Below are 14,837 nucleotides of genomic sequence, written 5' to 3' on the forward strand. Positions count from 1 at the left end.
GCTGAGATCGACTGGAGGTAGACTGTAACGTTACCGATTTCTTTCCTACAAAAAACCCTCTGCCAGATTCTGATGGTAACCAGCAACAGATTCATGGGAGTGGATTACTGCCCAGGGAACCTCAGGGTTTTGTTGTGAACGCTTGCTATAGCAATCTGTCAAATAAGCAAAGGAAATGGCAGGGGGTAGAGAAGGGAACCATCTGAGCCTTGCATTTTTTTAGTAGCTTGAGGACTCTGCATTTCAGTACCTGGTGATACAAGTTCTTGTCCAGTTCACTGTGTGCCTTAAAGTAATCTGTGAACCCATGGTCACAAAGTTGGGCCTTTTTCGATGAATTGGGCAGGGGGGACTATCTCATTCAACAGAGCTAGGTACACAGAGAGACCCTCTGACGCTCACAGCATAAATCAGTGCCAGCATGCTTTAGTTCTTTCCATGCTACTTCCTCCAAGTCCCCGGGCTGTCAGCCATAGCGCACAATTTTGAGAAGGCAAAAGAAGAAAACAAGAATAGCCCATATTTGCATACCAAAGTGAAACTCATTACACTAAGAACAGCAAAGTATGAGGAACAAATTCCAAGCTAAAAACACAAACCTAAGGCACTTGCCTGTGAGTCTAAGGGTAGACTGGTCAACATCCAAGTATGTGGAGCTTGTTTTCAGACTTCTGCGTAACACACTGTTGACGTGACCCCAGCTTATTGCCTTACTGTCAGCTGAGGCAAATTTAAATACCAGAACAACAGATGCAAGCACTCCATCAGGATCTGGGCTGCAAACCAAAAAAAACCAAAGTCACGTCATTCTCTCTCTGCCCAATTATCCTCTTTGTTCTGCTTTGCAACGTCTACCTCCTTTATGTGAGAACAGGGCTGGTCTGCACAGATGTATAGGACAAATAGCATAGCTGTGCACAAGTAAAGGAAGATGATGACATGTCAGCAGGCAGCAAAAGACTTGGTTCCCACTATAACAATAAGAGGGAATTTTCTGGGAACTGTTATAAGCAGCTGAGAAGGACAGGAGGGATCACTCCCTTAGGCCTCCAGCTCATAGTCAGTAGGAACAATCCAGCGAGTTAAAACCCTTCAACAGGTACCCAACAGGCCACTCCTAACAGCCATTCAAAAGACCCAGTTTAGCGCCACAGAAGTTAGAAAGGTCTCTTGGTAATTCTTTCCATTTAAGACACTTGACCATTTATTTGCCAGTTAGCTTCATTGTATCTAGAGACAAAAATCTCAATAATTTGCGTTATCAGAGCAAGGCATGATCACTTACTGTCAGCATTAAATATCGGGCCCAACACTTTAGACTAACGGTCTAAAGGAAAACCAACTGAAGCCTAGAGGGAAAGACAGCAGAGATGCAGCTAGGCTGGTCCAGTGCGTAGTTACGCAAGGTATCTGTAGTAAAAACGAGCTTGGAAGAGATACACTGTTCGCTCAACCTAAAAGGTGTAAAGGAGTTGCTTGAATTTTAGCTCCCAAGTTCTGTAATTTCAATTGATATACAGTATGGAAGGCTTGTGGAAGAAACCAGCAGCAGAAAACAACGTACAACAGTTTAAGGCAACGACCCATTCCATCTAGAGCCAGGTAAAGGCAAAAAAGCCCAGAAGTGCTGTGAAGGAGGACATTTGTAGGAAGTTTGGCATTCTTTGCTGCCTAGGGAAAAATATTCCACAGCAGAATTGAGCCTTATAGAAATACAACTCCAAACCAAAGTAATGTGAAGAAGAGGGAAGCTATGGCTCTTATCACTGAGAGTGATACATAATTACTGTAGAGAGGAACAACTTAAAAGCTCTCACACAGGACCTTTATATGTCCCACTTGCCTCTTTTCCTCAACTCTATATCCAGGTATCTCACAGTGGAAACGTTTATTCCTTCAGACCTTTTCACTGAGGGAAGAGAATAGACACCTCCTGCTGTACGTGCAGAGGGGTAAACACCAGCCTGAGCTTCCACAGGAAGCATAAAGCGGAATAAAGAGCTGACTCTGCATCTCTCAAGCCCTTAACTAGTAGCGAAGGCTGGGATCACCTAGTAATTCAGTTACTGCATCACAGCCACAACCAACGGGTGTTCAGGTAATCAATCTGCAGAAGTATAAGGCCAAATTTCTCTTCCTTGCTGACCTCTGAAGGTAACTGAGCCCTCAGTGTTGCAAGCACCGAAGGAGAGCGACAACCAGCCAAGACTTAGTCATCCTGCTGGTGTAATCCAAGCATAAACAACCAGGCATGCTCCATATGGTCAAGAGGTAGGAAGAAAGGATATTTATCACATCCCTGCTTACTCCTGACCTTCACATTACTTACCTTAGACTGACAACATGGGACCTGAGGTACCTTTTTCTTAGAAAGGACCCCTTGAACACTGCAGATATCTGTTAAAGGAAAAGAGTGTGTTAAAATACACCTGTAATATGCACATGCTCTCAAGACATAACAGTCTTGTGAGCCTCTGAAACACTAGAAAATGCGTTCAGATCTCCAGCTCTATACCAAAGCTACTGCTAAATTTCCATCAGAGGATGCAGAACCAAAATAAACAGCTTGGCTGATTTTGCTGTCCCTTCTGCTCTGTGGGTGCCTGTTCCACCCCAGGGCTGCTGGAACAAACAGCACCTGTGCTTACCATCTGCTTGTGCAGTCAGCAATGCATCTTTAACCCACTACAGCAAGTTTTGAAAGGTAAGGCCAGACACGTAAGGATGAGGCACAATCACCTCCGACTCTTTATTTCCAATCACACCACCGCAGGACTCTTCACCGTAGGTCAGGCAGAAACAGAGAAACGGCTTAGCTTACCATGGTTTCGATCTCTTGGCTCAGGTGCCTGTACTCTTCTGTGGTTTGCCTTTTGTATTGAGGGTCGTACTTGACGTTGGTGATTAGGAAAGTTGCGTTGTAATATCGATCCTGATCTACAGAGGAGAAGAAAAGGAAAGGTGGCTGATCTCCTTCAGTACAATTCAGACATGCACAGCACCTCGCAGGACACGGCACAAGTAAGGCTCCCAGGCTCTGGCTGTGAACCTGTCAGCTGCGGAATCACAGCTTTAGCAGCACTTTGGGAAAAGGGAGCTCTGGACCATCTTGTTGCTTCAGGGACCAGCTAGGGGCTCATTTCTACTTTGAAGACCATCCCAAGCAGCTCTAAACTACGCTACAACATTTCTCAGGGGACCATCTTCCCATCAGCCCGAGGTGAGCCCAGCACAAGACACACCAGCCCACGTACGTCCCTTCTGACTCAGTAGACACACTCGCTCCTCCCTAGCTGCACTCTGGCATGTCCCTGCCCCTCTGAGAGGCGGGTGGCCAAGTGCTGTTTGCATCCATTCAGCAGATGAAGTTTAAAATCTGGCTCTTCTGTGAATGGCAGAGAGGGGCCCCGTTATGCAGAGTTAGCAAAAAGCAAAGCTAAGCTGTAGCTCTGCCACTGCTCTGTCTAGTGTCCTAATGCAAGCCACGGCCTCGTCGACTTTCCGTGAGCTGAGACAGCAACGCAATTAGCTTCATCCCGGGAGGAAGGCATTTCAAAACCCCCTCACACTGGCATCTCAGAGACTGGGAATGGAACGGCTTGGCTTCATTCGTCCACTACCAAAACTGGGTCCTTGGCAACAAGGACTGACTCCTGGGCTCCAAAATGCCTAAACCTCTGCCCTCTCTCTCTCTGGAATAACCTCAGCTTGAGGTGCCAGGTTCAGTTTCTGAAAAAAAAAACCCTGTTTGAGACCAAGCTTACTATGCATAGCCTGAATACTAGCCACACCCCTGGTTTACACAGAAGACTGCTAGCCTTTGATTAACCATGGACACCAGTGGAGGCACCAGGGCAAGACAAGAAACAAAGAGAGGACAACACTTAAATCCCTGCTTCAAGTGAATGATATTTTAAGTATTCTTGCAGGTTTTCGAATCAATTCAAATCTTGAATAGGGTCTAGTAAGTTCTCACGTGGATTCTATACCAGGGGTGGATTTTATACCAGGGGTGGATTGTATACCTAAGTCATCAGGCAAGACCACAGTAGCAAGTGAAACACAACAGATTCCTGAAGACTTGTGACAACAAGTCAGAGTGGTGCACTTACCATGGCACAAAAAAAACGTGATCAAGCCAATGACGAAGGCTAAGCCTGCTATCACCGACACAACGATGACTGCTATCTTCCACGGTTCTATACGGTTCATTGCTCTCTCCATCTGGATCACTATCTGCATTGAAGAAAACAACATGGAGAAATTCAACTATTACAAAGACAATAGCACATCCTGCACCACATCATACCTGGCACAGCTTAGCTCAGCTGACAAACCTCACAGACTGAGGTAGGTTGGGGAGGAACTCTGGACCCTGTGTTTCTGACCTGCTCAAACCAGATCCCACTACAGCAGCTTGCTCCATGCTTTGTCCAGTCAAGTTTTTAGTATCTCCAAGGACAGAGATCCCCCAGTCTCTCAGGAGTCCTGGTCCAGTCTCTGACCACCCTCATGGCAAAAGCTTTTTCTTCATATTTAGTCAGAATTTCCTGTGTTCTGACTTGCCTCTGTTGCCTCACATGCACCCCCGAGAAAAGCCTAGAGTTGTGTAGGTATTGCTAGTAGAGACAATTTCCCCACAGATTTCAAGTGCAGCTGACTGCCCACACAGGGGCTTAAACCGAATATAAATGTAATAATTCATGACTGATGAAATAACTTCTGCAGCAAGGATACTCTAGGCTACCAGAGGTGCCATATAACATACCAAGTAAAAATAACTCAAAGCTGTATGAATAGTAACATTTATTGATCCCTTACAGGGTTTGGGTTTTATTACACCAAAACCACACATACATTGTAAGAAACTACATCCTGTCTCCTGCCAGACAGTCTGACAGAGGGGAAAGAAATAGCTGCCTATGTGTAAATGTGATATGGCAACAAGACCCAGACTTGGTGCTCACTGAAAGTCAACAGCAGACCTGTAAAAGGGTTGGGAACTTGACTCGCACATGGACAAAGGTGCATAAGCCTTTCTCCTCCATTTATGTCCTCCTGTGCAGCATTAAGCAAGAGAATATTAGGAAAACTGCATTTTTGTGCATGTCCTCAGTAGCTTTGTTGTAGGATGATGCAAAGCCTTAAGCATATTTATTTCAGATCCCCAGTAATTCCACAGCACACTATGTAGTAATTGTTGTCATGCCACGCACCGAGTCTCTACATCGTGGTCGGCACTAGTAGAGGGTATCAGAAAAAACACACGGGATAATCTCTCAAAGGTGCCTCATGTGACAAATGGCAGCAGCCAGCTGTGGGGAGGATGGACTCAGCTGGCTGGTCACCACGCTGTTTTACACCCACTGATCCATGTTTGTATTGCTGTGGACCAGACACAGTAAATGCTATTTTCCCCCTTTCAGGCCTATGGCACAGCCATTTCTGAGCAACATCTGAGAAAACAGGGGCAGAAGGGCAGGTGGAGAGAGTAAGTCTTTCCAGGTTTTCTGACTACAAGGTGGCAAAGAAGAAGTGACAGTGAAAGCAGAACAGGATACCAGCAGAAGCTCCATCTTAGGAAATGAGCTGAAGGAGCAGATGAACAGTGAAGGCAAGGGTATGATGCACTAAACCAAGAAAGCAAAAGACAGTGAAGTGGTGGGAGAGCAGAATGGGGTTATACGCTCTGCCCTGAGGGCAAGAAAGCTGAGCAAAGCTACAAGACAGAGATGGTAAGCATGGCAAACCAGAATTAAAAAAAAAAAAAAAAAAAAAAAAAAAGATCCACAGAGGAAGCAGCTGAGAGGTCTGCACAGAGTGAGGGTGTGCTCAGCAAGTAACAGGGAAGTTGGAAGCAACTCAGAGTTTAATCTTCTCACATAAAAGCTTGGTTTTGGCTAGTGAGAGTGCTGGCAGGTATCCCAGTCCATTGCTTAAGCAGGGAAGCAGGCAAGTTTTTACCCACTCAAACAGGTGGCATACTGGAAAGAAAAAGTTGAATAGGGTAGCTTCAGCCAGCACCACAACTGCAGGTGGTCACAAGCAGCAGCTCAACGTTACCAAAGTACACGGGACAGGCGACCAGGATCAAGCCTTCTGCTTCAGACTCACATGCTATGGAGAAGCCTAGTACCTCTCATTCTGTTGACTGCTTTATTGCGGCCAAGTTATGTTCTGGCAAGGCACGGTCCAAGTTTTCTCCAAATCTAGCTGTCTCCCCACTAGGCTGGCTCAGTTCCTGATGGCAAGGCTCTGCAAAACAGACTGTAGGGCAGCTGACTGGAGTCTGAAAGCCCAGGCTGGCCAAGATTACTTTCTTTGCAAACTGCAAGTTGCAGTAAGCACAAAATACACACTAGAGCTCAACTGGTTCCACAGGGGCCCGGATTTCTCGCCATCTAGACCTTCACTGAATACACTATCCGTTACACCTCAGGTTTTAACAGATGCAGAGATTCAGATAAAAACCTAAGACGAGTGGGACTGTCCTGCCTCAGTTTCTTTAACACGCCGCAGCCTCCCATGGATCATTCCCATCCTCATCTCACAGCTCACGACCTTTCACAGTCCCAGCTCACGCAACTGCAGCATACCTCCTGGGCAGCCCGTTACTGCCTTTAAGGGCAAGCCCCTTGGCTAAGCAGAAAAGCCCACAACGGCAATAAGCCCACGACGGCAATATGCCTCTGCCCCTCCTTAGCTAGCGACCTCTCATGTTTTAAAGATTCTGCTCTAGCGTCTGACTTTGTTCTCCTCGCTGGGGTGCTTTTGCTCTCCGGACCCAGCCCTTGCCATCAGCCTCTATCAGACCGGTTCCTTGTGCTTCAGCTGCCCCCACCCCGGCGGGCTTCTACCTGAACGGCAATCAGAGCGACAACCCTCCATCGCTCTTGACACAGAGAACGCGCGGCACAACCCTGACGACACACGGCTGACTCTGCAGATACCGAGACAACAGTAGTCTTGTTTCATAACCGCCGGCTTTCTTGAACTGTATACAGACAGATTTCCTCAAGATATGGCCTTATACCTAAGCTACAAAAGCTTAAGACTCACACTTGAGAAATGAGCATCTCGCTGCCTGTAGGACTCATGCTCTGACAGGCAGCGCTGTCCTCCATTTCAATCTGTCTTTATTTCCTTCTCATGCAAATACCAGCTACATCAACAAACACTGCCAGCACAAACCCTACTTCTCTTCCAAGATTTCGGAACTGCTTGCTCTCCACAGGTCACACAGACTTGCAAGGGGAAACAGATCCCTCAGGAACTGCTGCAGTGCTTGGGGAAATGGAAACATGGGATATGAGGAGTAAAAACCTCCTTCACTTCTGATGCTGATTTCACTTTAAATCTTTTAAAGAAAGCAGTCTAAAGGAAGTACTTCCATGTATTTTTACATTCATATAGGTAATTAACTTGTATATAGGATATACAAATTAAAGCGGAAATACTTTTTCAACCCCAAAACAGTTTCCTCCCTTTAGCACGATGCTTTCGACTTCCATCTTGCTAAGTACCACAACAGGAAAAATCTCTTGTGCAACGGAAGCACCAAGTCTCATCACCTCCCACAGTGTACAATTGCCAGTACATATCCTTCAGCTGCGATGCCCGAGTGTGGGACCTGCCTCAGCAGCCCTCCACCCCCACTTTTTTGGGGTCTATTTTATCAGCAGACATGGTAGTCACCAGTTGTGCGAAAGGGTCGGGAAAGAAAAACTCTGCTGTTTTTAGCTTTTTAGGAAATACCTAATCTTTTGCCACCCATTTCAGGAATCGGTGTGAATGCAGGGAACAGAAGGTCTTGTTGTGCCCCAAATCAGCTATCCTTTACTCCTTGAAGAACAGCTCGAGCGCAGGCAACACCAAATGTGTATCGCTTATATTAAAGCAGCATATATTTCCAGTAGTGCCCAGGAGTTCTAGACTTTGACACTGCCGTGCTAGGGTCTGTATTCACAAAAAGCCCCACACTCACAACTAGGTCTGGTTTTGATCCTGCCTCTGCTGAGACCTACTAGGATGTTTAGTGAAAGGCCATACTTGTTCAGGTTATGTCCACTCAATGCATTCAGTCATTAATCACACACGTTACACCTCCAACTAGCTCCTTCGCCCCCCCCAGCCTTTTTGCTATTATGCCATGGAGGGCAGGATTGTCACGCTCTACCAGAACAACCACCCGACAAGGATTCCTGAGCCTGGGACATCCATCTCCATAGTTAAAATAGTTCAGCGGCAGGGGGATCCCACTGTTTAGGAATCACACTTCTGCATGGTCTTCTCTGCACTCTAGTAATGAAGAAAACTCTGCTCCACCCAGCAATACTCGCTGGCCAGAGAAACACTGATCCTCTGCAGTGCTAATGAATGCAGAGGCAGAGACGATCTCGTTGCCTTCAACTATAGATGCACGCTTTCTTTCTTCTTGTGGCAAAGAGGCACTGCTTAATAGATGGGTGTTCTCCTCAGAAGACCCCCAATACCAGAGGTGTCTGTGTAGATGCCTTCCTGTCAGGTGTTTTGTACAGCCTCACATTTCTTGCTTCCTTATGCCACACGCTTTGATATTTTCACTACCCAAACTCCAGTAAGATGCGAATTAACTCTCAGGGGAGCAGCCTGGGAAATTCAGGTAACACCAACGCATCCACCTCCAGCATGGATGAGGATAGCTTTCATTCCTCAAGAGCAAACTTTAACAAGAGATCAGAAGCCAGACTCCACCAGGACACCTCGAAGGCCAAGTCCTCTCTGCTCTGAAAACCAACCTCGTCACAGTCTGTGTGTGGCAGCTTTCAGTCTGCAGTGAATTAGTGAGAAGTTTCAAACCCAAGATCTTTTAGTTCAGTACAAAACCGTTTATCTTGGCAATACTATAGATGAACGTGAGACCTCCTCCAGCAATCCCTATTCTCATTTAAAACACGTTACATTCCCAAGGAGCCCAAGACAATCCACAGCAGCATCTGACAATTTCATATCGCAGTTCATTTGGGTCTGGAAATGCAAACTATCAAGCCTCCTAGTTTAGACGCGTTGGCTCAGAGCCAAAAAATGTGTTTTGATCACTTAAGTTATTCCATACTGAAAAAAATTCATCCAAATGAACCATTTTGGAAATAGCTATGTTTGTATAGAATTAAGTTATTTTAATCATAGTCAAGTCGCGTGTCAGAGATATTAAATCAAGCCTCGAGTGAAATACGGCAAGAAATAAAGCTACATTAATAGTTATTGGCACATTAGGAGGAAGAGTTGTACTGAAATTTTATGGAGCTAAAATTGTCTGGTCTTTCTTGGAGAAACCAAGGGGAAAAACAGATAGGATTTGGGGCTGGATTTCTGATCAACCCCAAATGAATTTTTACCTTCCAACTTGGACAATTTACCCCAAAGCAAAAGACAAGCACAATACACAGGTGACAAGCTGGTTTTTTCTCTCTTATCCTGTACCAAATTCCCTAAGGTTACCAAGTTCACTCACAATGCAAGTGATGAAAGTTCAGCTCCCACCTCTGCCTGACAGGATTTGATCCACTGTGTTGAGCTAATCCATCTCTTCCAGTTGAGCTACTGTGCATTATCAAAAGCCTCAGTTAGAACAATACCAGAAAACTGATCAGAAAATGTCTGTTCAGACAAGAAAAGCAACTGTACTTTATCAAGTGTCCTAAGAAAAGGCCCTAGACACTGGGAACAGCAGGGAACAGCAGGGAACAGCTACCCTGTTCTGTTTTACAGATCTACCCTTGACATTTTTTGATTTCTTAAGCTAAGCCCTCATAGCACCCCGACCTAGATTTGCTTTTAGATGAATCTAAACCATGTTTTCTGGCACCAGCTGTTTACTGAAGTTGTTTTGCCATGCTCTGCATAGAAGAAAACATGCAACCTCTTCTATCTGATCTGCTGCTCTCTTCCAATAATATATTTATTATTATATTTTTTATTACTATACCCTAGCTCACTGATATTCCAATACTCTCAGAAGAGCCAATGGCAGAGCTTGGGTTGCACATCTGCTGATGCGGGTCTCTCTACATGTACAGCCATGACAAGTTTTTCCATTCGAAGATGGATTTGGGCACAATCCTACAATCACTCTTCCTAGAAATGGGACCTTTCACAAGACAACTGAACAGACTAATCTGCTGGCCTGGTGAGTGCAATTTGAAAATCCAGGCTAGGTCCCTAAAGCTATCTGCCTTGGCAGGGGGGGTGGGAATGGCAGCAACTGAAATATGTCTGGCTTAGTCCAGGAGACCTGTAGCAAAAGCACAGGGCCACATAGCAAGACACGCTAACTCCACTCCCACCTTTGCCACAAGCAATCACACCAACCTAACACTCCTCCGCTGTTGTGGCATACTCAGGACACACACTTCTAAGAGAATGGGACAACAACCTCTGTTACGTTGGGCATTGAAACAGAAGCAGCTACTGCCTGCCTAAGTACTGCAAGACCCTTGTCTGGGTGAGGTCAGTTACCCACCAGCCTCGATCACTCAATGTCCGATATCTCCCAAAACAATTCTGATACAATGGAAGACTTCCAAATATTGAAGGGATCTGCTGAGGGGAAAAAAAAAATGTGTGTGGTGTTCTATGCGTCACGCTGAATCAGCTCGATCTCCCCACACCCTTGAACATCCCACAAAAAGAGTAGGTGCTGCATACCACCCCTCTGCAGTCAGATAAAGCATCACTAATGTATTTGCCACTTAACTAATTGTGCTCCTCCCCATAGCCATCCAATTCTACCAAGGTTTTGCTGCTTCCAAGGAGCACACTTCAGCCGGGCAAAAACAACAGCTCCAAATACTGTTCTTGCCATTTGCATCAAGACTCAAGAGCAGCATTCAGTCTTTGGGATGTGTTAACTCAGAGCTTACCACTAACTATATCCGTGATGCCAAAACGCTGGTCATACAGGCTTCCCTGATTATCTGATCACCTTCGCAATCAGCACAAAAGGCTTGTTGTTCCTTAGTCTCTCATCCATTTTGCGTACAGCTTTTTGGAGGTTGTGAGCTCTTTCATTATTGGGATAGAGCTAGCATCCTGTACTACTACAACAGTCTGTGGGACATAACTGTAATGCTGACAACCGAAACATCCTTGATCAATAATGCATCTTTCTACAGCTGACTGCCACAGCCAACATTTTGAGAAAGACTCCCACGTTCTGAAATAAGCTTTAGTAGAACTGGGAGGGCTACTCACTACATAAGGACTTTACAATCTGCATGAACATGCAAGAGGCCATCCCAGTGTAAAGGAAATATTGAGTACATGGCCACTGATTGCAGTCAGCTCAGGATAAGGTTCTGCAACTTCCACATCATCTTTACCTCTCAGGTTTCCACTTCCAGCTGCATTGGTCATAGACAACTATCTTATCCTGTTAGTTTAGCACTCCCAGAACATAGCAGCAGATGACTGCTTTTCAGTCTTTGAAAAGAGCTCTGCCCACCTCCCTTCATTGTGCTTTGGTTGAAATCTGTTCCAGAAGCGAGACACTAAACAAGCAGTTATAATCTTTGTGGCGTTTCGGTTTGATTTTCGTTCCAAGGCAGGGTGGGTGAAACGGTCTGGTGCCAGATTTGATGCGTTTCCAGGCTGATTCTGCACAGATTAACGCTTCGCTGGTTGCACACAAAGCCCATGAAAATAAACAAGAGCACAAGAATTTACTTTTACCTACTTTACTCTGCTCGCCCTTTTATACCACACTATTAGCTCAGCAGTTGTGACTGCAACACATTCTAACCGCACTAGCACAAACAGCAGATCAGAGTTGGGGCACAGAGAGATGACTCTCACCTGCTCCCCCACTGTAACCTTTGGTAGCCATAGGCCACCTTGATTTGTCACCATATCATGCTGTAGAGGAACCGGGGAATTCTCAGAAAACACATGCATTTCGGGTGAGGAGAAAGGGTGAAATATCAGAAGGATTACTGATGCATGGAAGGCAGCTCACATCAGAAGCAAGCTCAGAGCTAGTGCTATTCTGCCCTAGAAATCTACGCACGATATAGCCGTGCTGCCCAAACTACCAAGGAGCAAGTCAGAAAGCCGTGGCACTCACCTCTGGCTACCACTGAGAGGTCAGCAAGAAGCTCTTCTGTCTGGGAGATGCACTGTCCCGAATGCCACAATGCAGTGAGCAGCATCTCAGCATAGACTTGTGGCTTTATCTCCCAAATTAGGAAAGAAAGGAGTCATAGGCAAGTCAGAACAAACAAGTCCAGCAAGTCTCAGTGACAGAGGCTTACCCAGTAGCATGATTCCTCCCCTAAAACAATAACAATACACTTCTTTCATCACACCTTTCATCCAGGAATCCTGAAGCTTTTTCAGAGCATTAACTACACCCTGCAACACCCCAAATCAGAAAAGCCATGAAAATTTTGCAAGGACGCGGAGTTTATTTCCTTCTTTGGTATAATTAAAAACAAATCAGAAATTATGGGCAGGGCCAATGCAGAAAATGTGCATGTTCTAAAGAGACAATGTTCAGTCCTAGGCCAGATGCAGAGCTGACATAAACTGATGTGGATTCAGTGGCATGTGCCTCTTGACTCCCTTGACGTTGGTCATTTGGCCAGACAAGAACTTGCCCCCATAACAACAGCTACGTTCAAGATTGTCATTCTTCTTTACCTCCTTAGATGTTAATTCTAATTGTGGCCACCTAGCCACACACACGTTTCTGTCCTGGAAAAATTCTTCCAAGTCATAAACATTTGTGATATAAATATTTGCATGTTGTCTAACTTGTGCTAGTTACAGCAAGTCAACTGGCAAGTCAATTAACACAAGCACAAACTCTAACCTAAAGTAGCATTTCTCAATCTTTTCCGGGGAACCCTTTTTTCAAGTGTAAGTGTTCTCAGTTCCAAACTTACTAGAAGATATATATGCCCACATAGCCTTAAACACAGATTTGTTTCAGAAGGCAAATAAAGAAGACAGAACTTCACCACAAGATACCTGTGGCACATACTGCTTTGCTGCAATGAAGTTTCTAACATCTAGGGACTCTTTTCCTCCACCTTAATGACCTTCATTTGACCCCTCTACAGCTCAGGGATCACCAGCTTAGTAACACACTGATGAGACTACATCTTACATGGCTGGAGCTCTTCCTTCCACCTTATATCAAGTCCGTAGCCAAGTTACAGGAGGACTGCCTTTCTGGGAAGGCCAGCTTCTTTGGAATGAAACATAGGCTAGAGATAAGCCTCAGCTTCTCATAATTTGGATTCAGTCAACGTCTCAGCGGAATTTGTTACGAAACACAATTAATACAGTTGCTAATGACGCACATAACGTAACTGCTTCTCGATACTTCAACTGAAAGCTGCGTTGCCATCCCATATAGAACACTTCCATTGAGTCAGTCCAGACGTGCAAGAGAAATGCAGTCAGAAGCCTAGCTAGAGGGTTACAACTTCCACGGGTAAAGTATCAAGTGTCATACGATTACCTGACCCATGCGTAGGTGGTGCGAAGATGTATTTATTCCAGGCGGCCCGTGATCCTCAGAGATAGAGCCCTTCCTTGTTACTTGATCGTGGCACAGGTGGAAGAAAGCACAACACAGAGGCTTCATGGCAATCTCTGAACAGTCTTACCTGCAGGTAAAAAACCTATGGCTGCTTAAGGAAAGAAGTTAAAACTGAGGAGGCTTCTTGGGGCACTGAAAAGCTCTTCCAGCCCGAGTTTCATGGCAGGAAGGCACCAAACTGATTAAAGATGTAATAATCCTGGTCAATGGTCCCCTCTCTGCATGAGGTGTCTGTGTATATTCTTGTACTGACAATACTTCCCTGGGGCAGAAGCCCCAGCTGAGAAAAAGGGACAGGCAATAGCCATCAGCAGTTCAGTTACCAGGTACCTAACAGGTTTGGCTCCTGATTCCAGAAGGGGTGTACTGATGATGTGCCTGCCAGTGCTACACTGACAAACTTCAAAAAAAGCCTGGACAAGTTGGGAAATGCTGGGAAGGAGGCAGGGGTTGTGGTCCACCTGGGTACCACATAAAAGAAAGAAGAGAGATTCTGGAGGCAGAATGTAGGATGCCAAAGACCAGGACCCCCATCATAACACATGGTGAGGAGGCAAAGTCTCAATGCATGACTAAAGCAATAGAGTAAGGAAGAGAGGCTCAGGTTCATCAGGGACTGGGGAAGCTTCTAGAGTAGATTAAGCCCAGGCAAAGGATGACCAGATTTCCACCTGAGCTGAGAGGGAAACAGGATCTGCACTTCAAATCAGGAAGATCATACAGGAATTTCAAACTGACAAGTAGGAGAAAGCAGACTGGTGCACACAGGGTGCGCTGTTCTGCATCCTATGGTAGACACTGCAACCTCAAGTAAAGAATAGGACAGAAGTTGACAAAAGTCAAATAGTAAACAAAAGTAGTAAAGAAAAAAAGTCTGATATGAACAGGAAAAGCCAAAACAATGCTTTCTGTGTTTCACAGAATTCTCTAAGATAATGATGGCACAGAGCCAGAACACTTACCTTACACGAGGACATGGACACAGCAGGTATAAAGGAAACGTGGTGGCAGGAAGGCAATGGAATGCAGAAATCCCAGGGAACTATTATTTCCAATTATTTTAATTACTCTCAAGTAAAATCTTTATGTTGACCATTCAGATAATACTAGATTTCTAGATGCTGTGAATAACTGTTTCAGGAACAGGCAGCTAGGAAACCCACGAAATGGGAAGCAATTCTTGATTTGGTCCTGACCAGTACACACAATTGGTTTACCATGTTTCTGCCGTGTACTTGAACTATATCAGCATCAG

The 14,837-nt window shown here is 45.3% G+C and overlaps 1 protein-coding gene across 2 annotated transcripts in view; it reads right to left on the reverse strand.

Moving 5' to 3' along the window:
* LOC126044690 (transmembrane protease serine 11E-like) overlaps positions 1-14,837 on the reverse strand; it is a 51,002-nt gene that overhangs the window by 8,089 nt on the left and 28,076 nt on the right. Inside the window, exons 3-7 of one of the 2 annotated variants that reach the window (XM_049814758.1) lie at positions 13,502-13,649; positions 4,113-4,236; positions 2,822-2,937; positions 2,330-2,397; positions 613-776 (exon numbers count right to left, since the gene is read on the reverse strand). In XM_049814758.1, the coding sequence (XP_049670715.1) occupies positions 613-776; positions 2,330-2,397; positions 2,822-2,937; positions 4,113-4,236; positions 13,502-13,627 (598 nt within the window). In that variant the 5' untranslated portion in view covers positions 13,628-13,649. Of the gene's footprint in view, positions 1-612; positions 777-2,329; positions 2,398-2,821; positions 2,938-4,112; positions 4,237-12,100; positions 13,650-14,837 lie in introns of those variants that run through there. The other variant, XM_049814759.1, reaches the window with a different exon arrangement.

Source organism: Accipiter gentilis, chromosome 12, assembly GCF_929443795.1.
Source record: "Accipiter gentilis chromosome 12, bAccGen1.1, whole genome shotgun sequence".
NCBI classification, from domain to species: Eukaryota; Metazoa; Chordata; class Aves; order Accipitriformes; family Accipitridae; genus Astur; species Astur gentilis.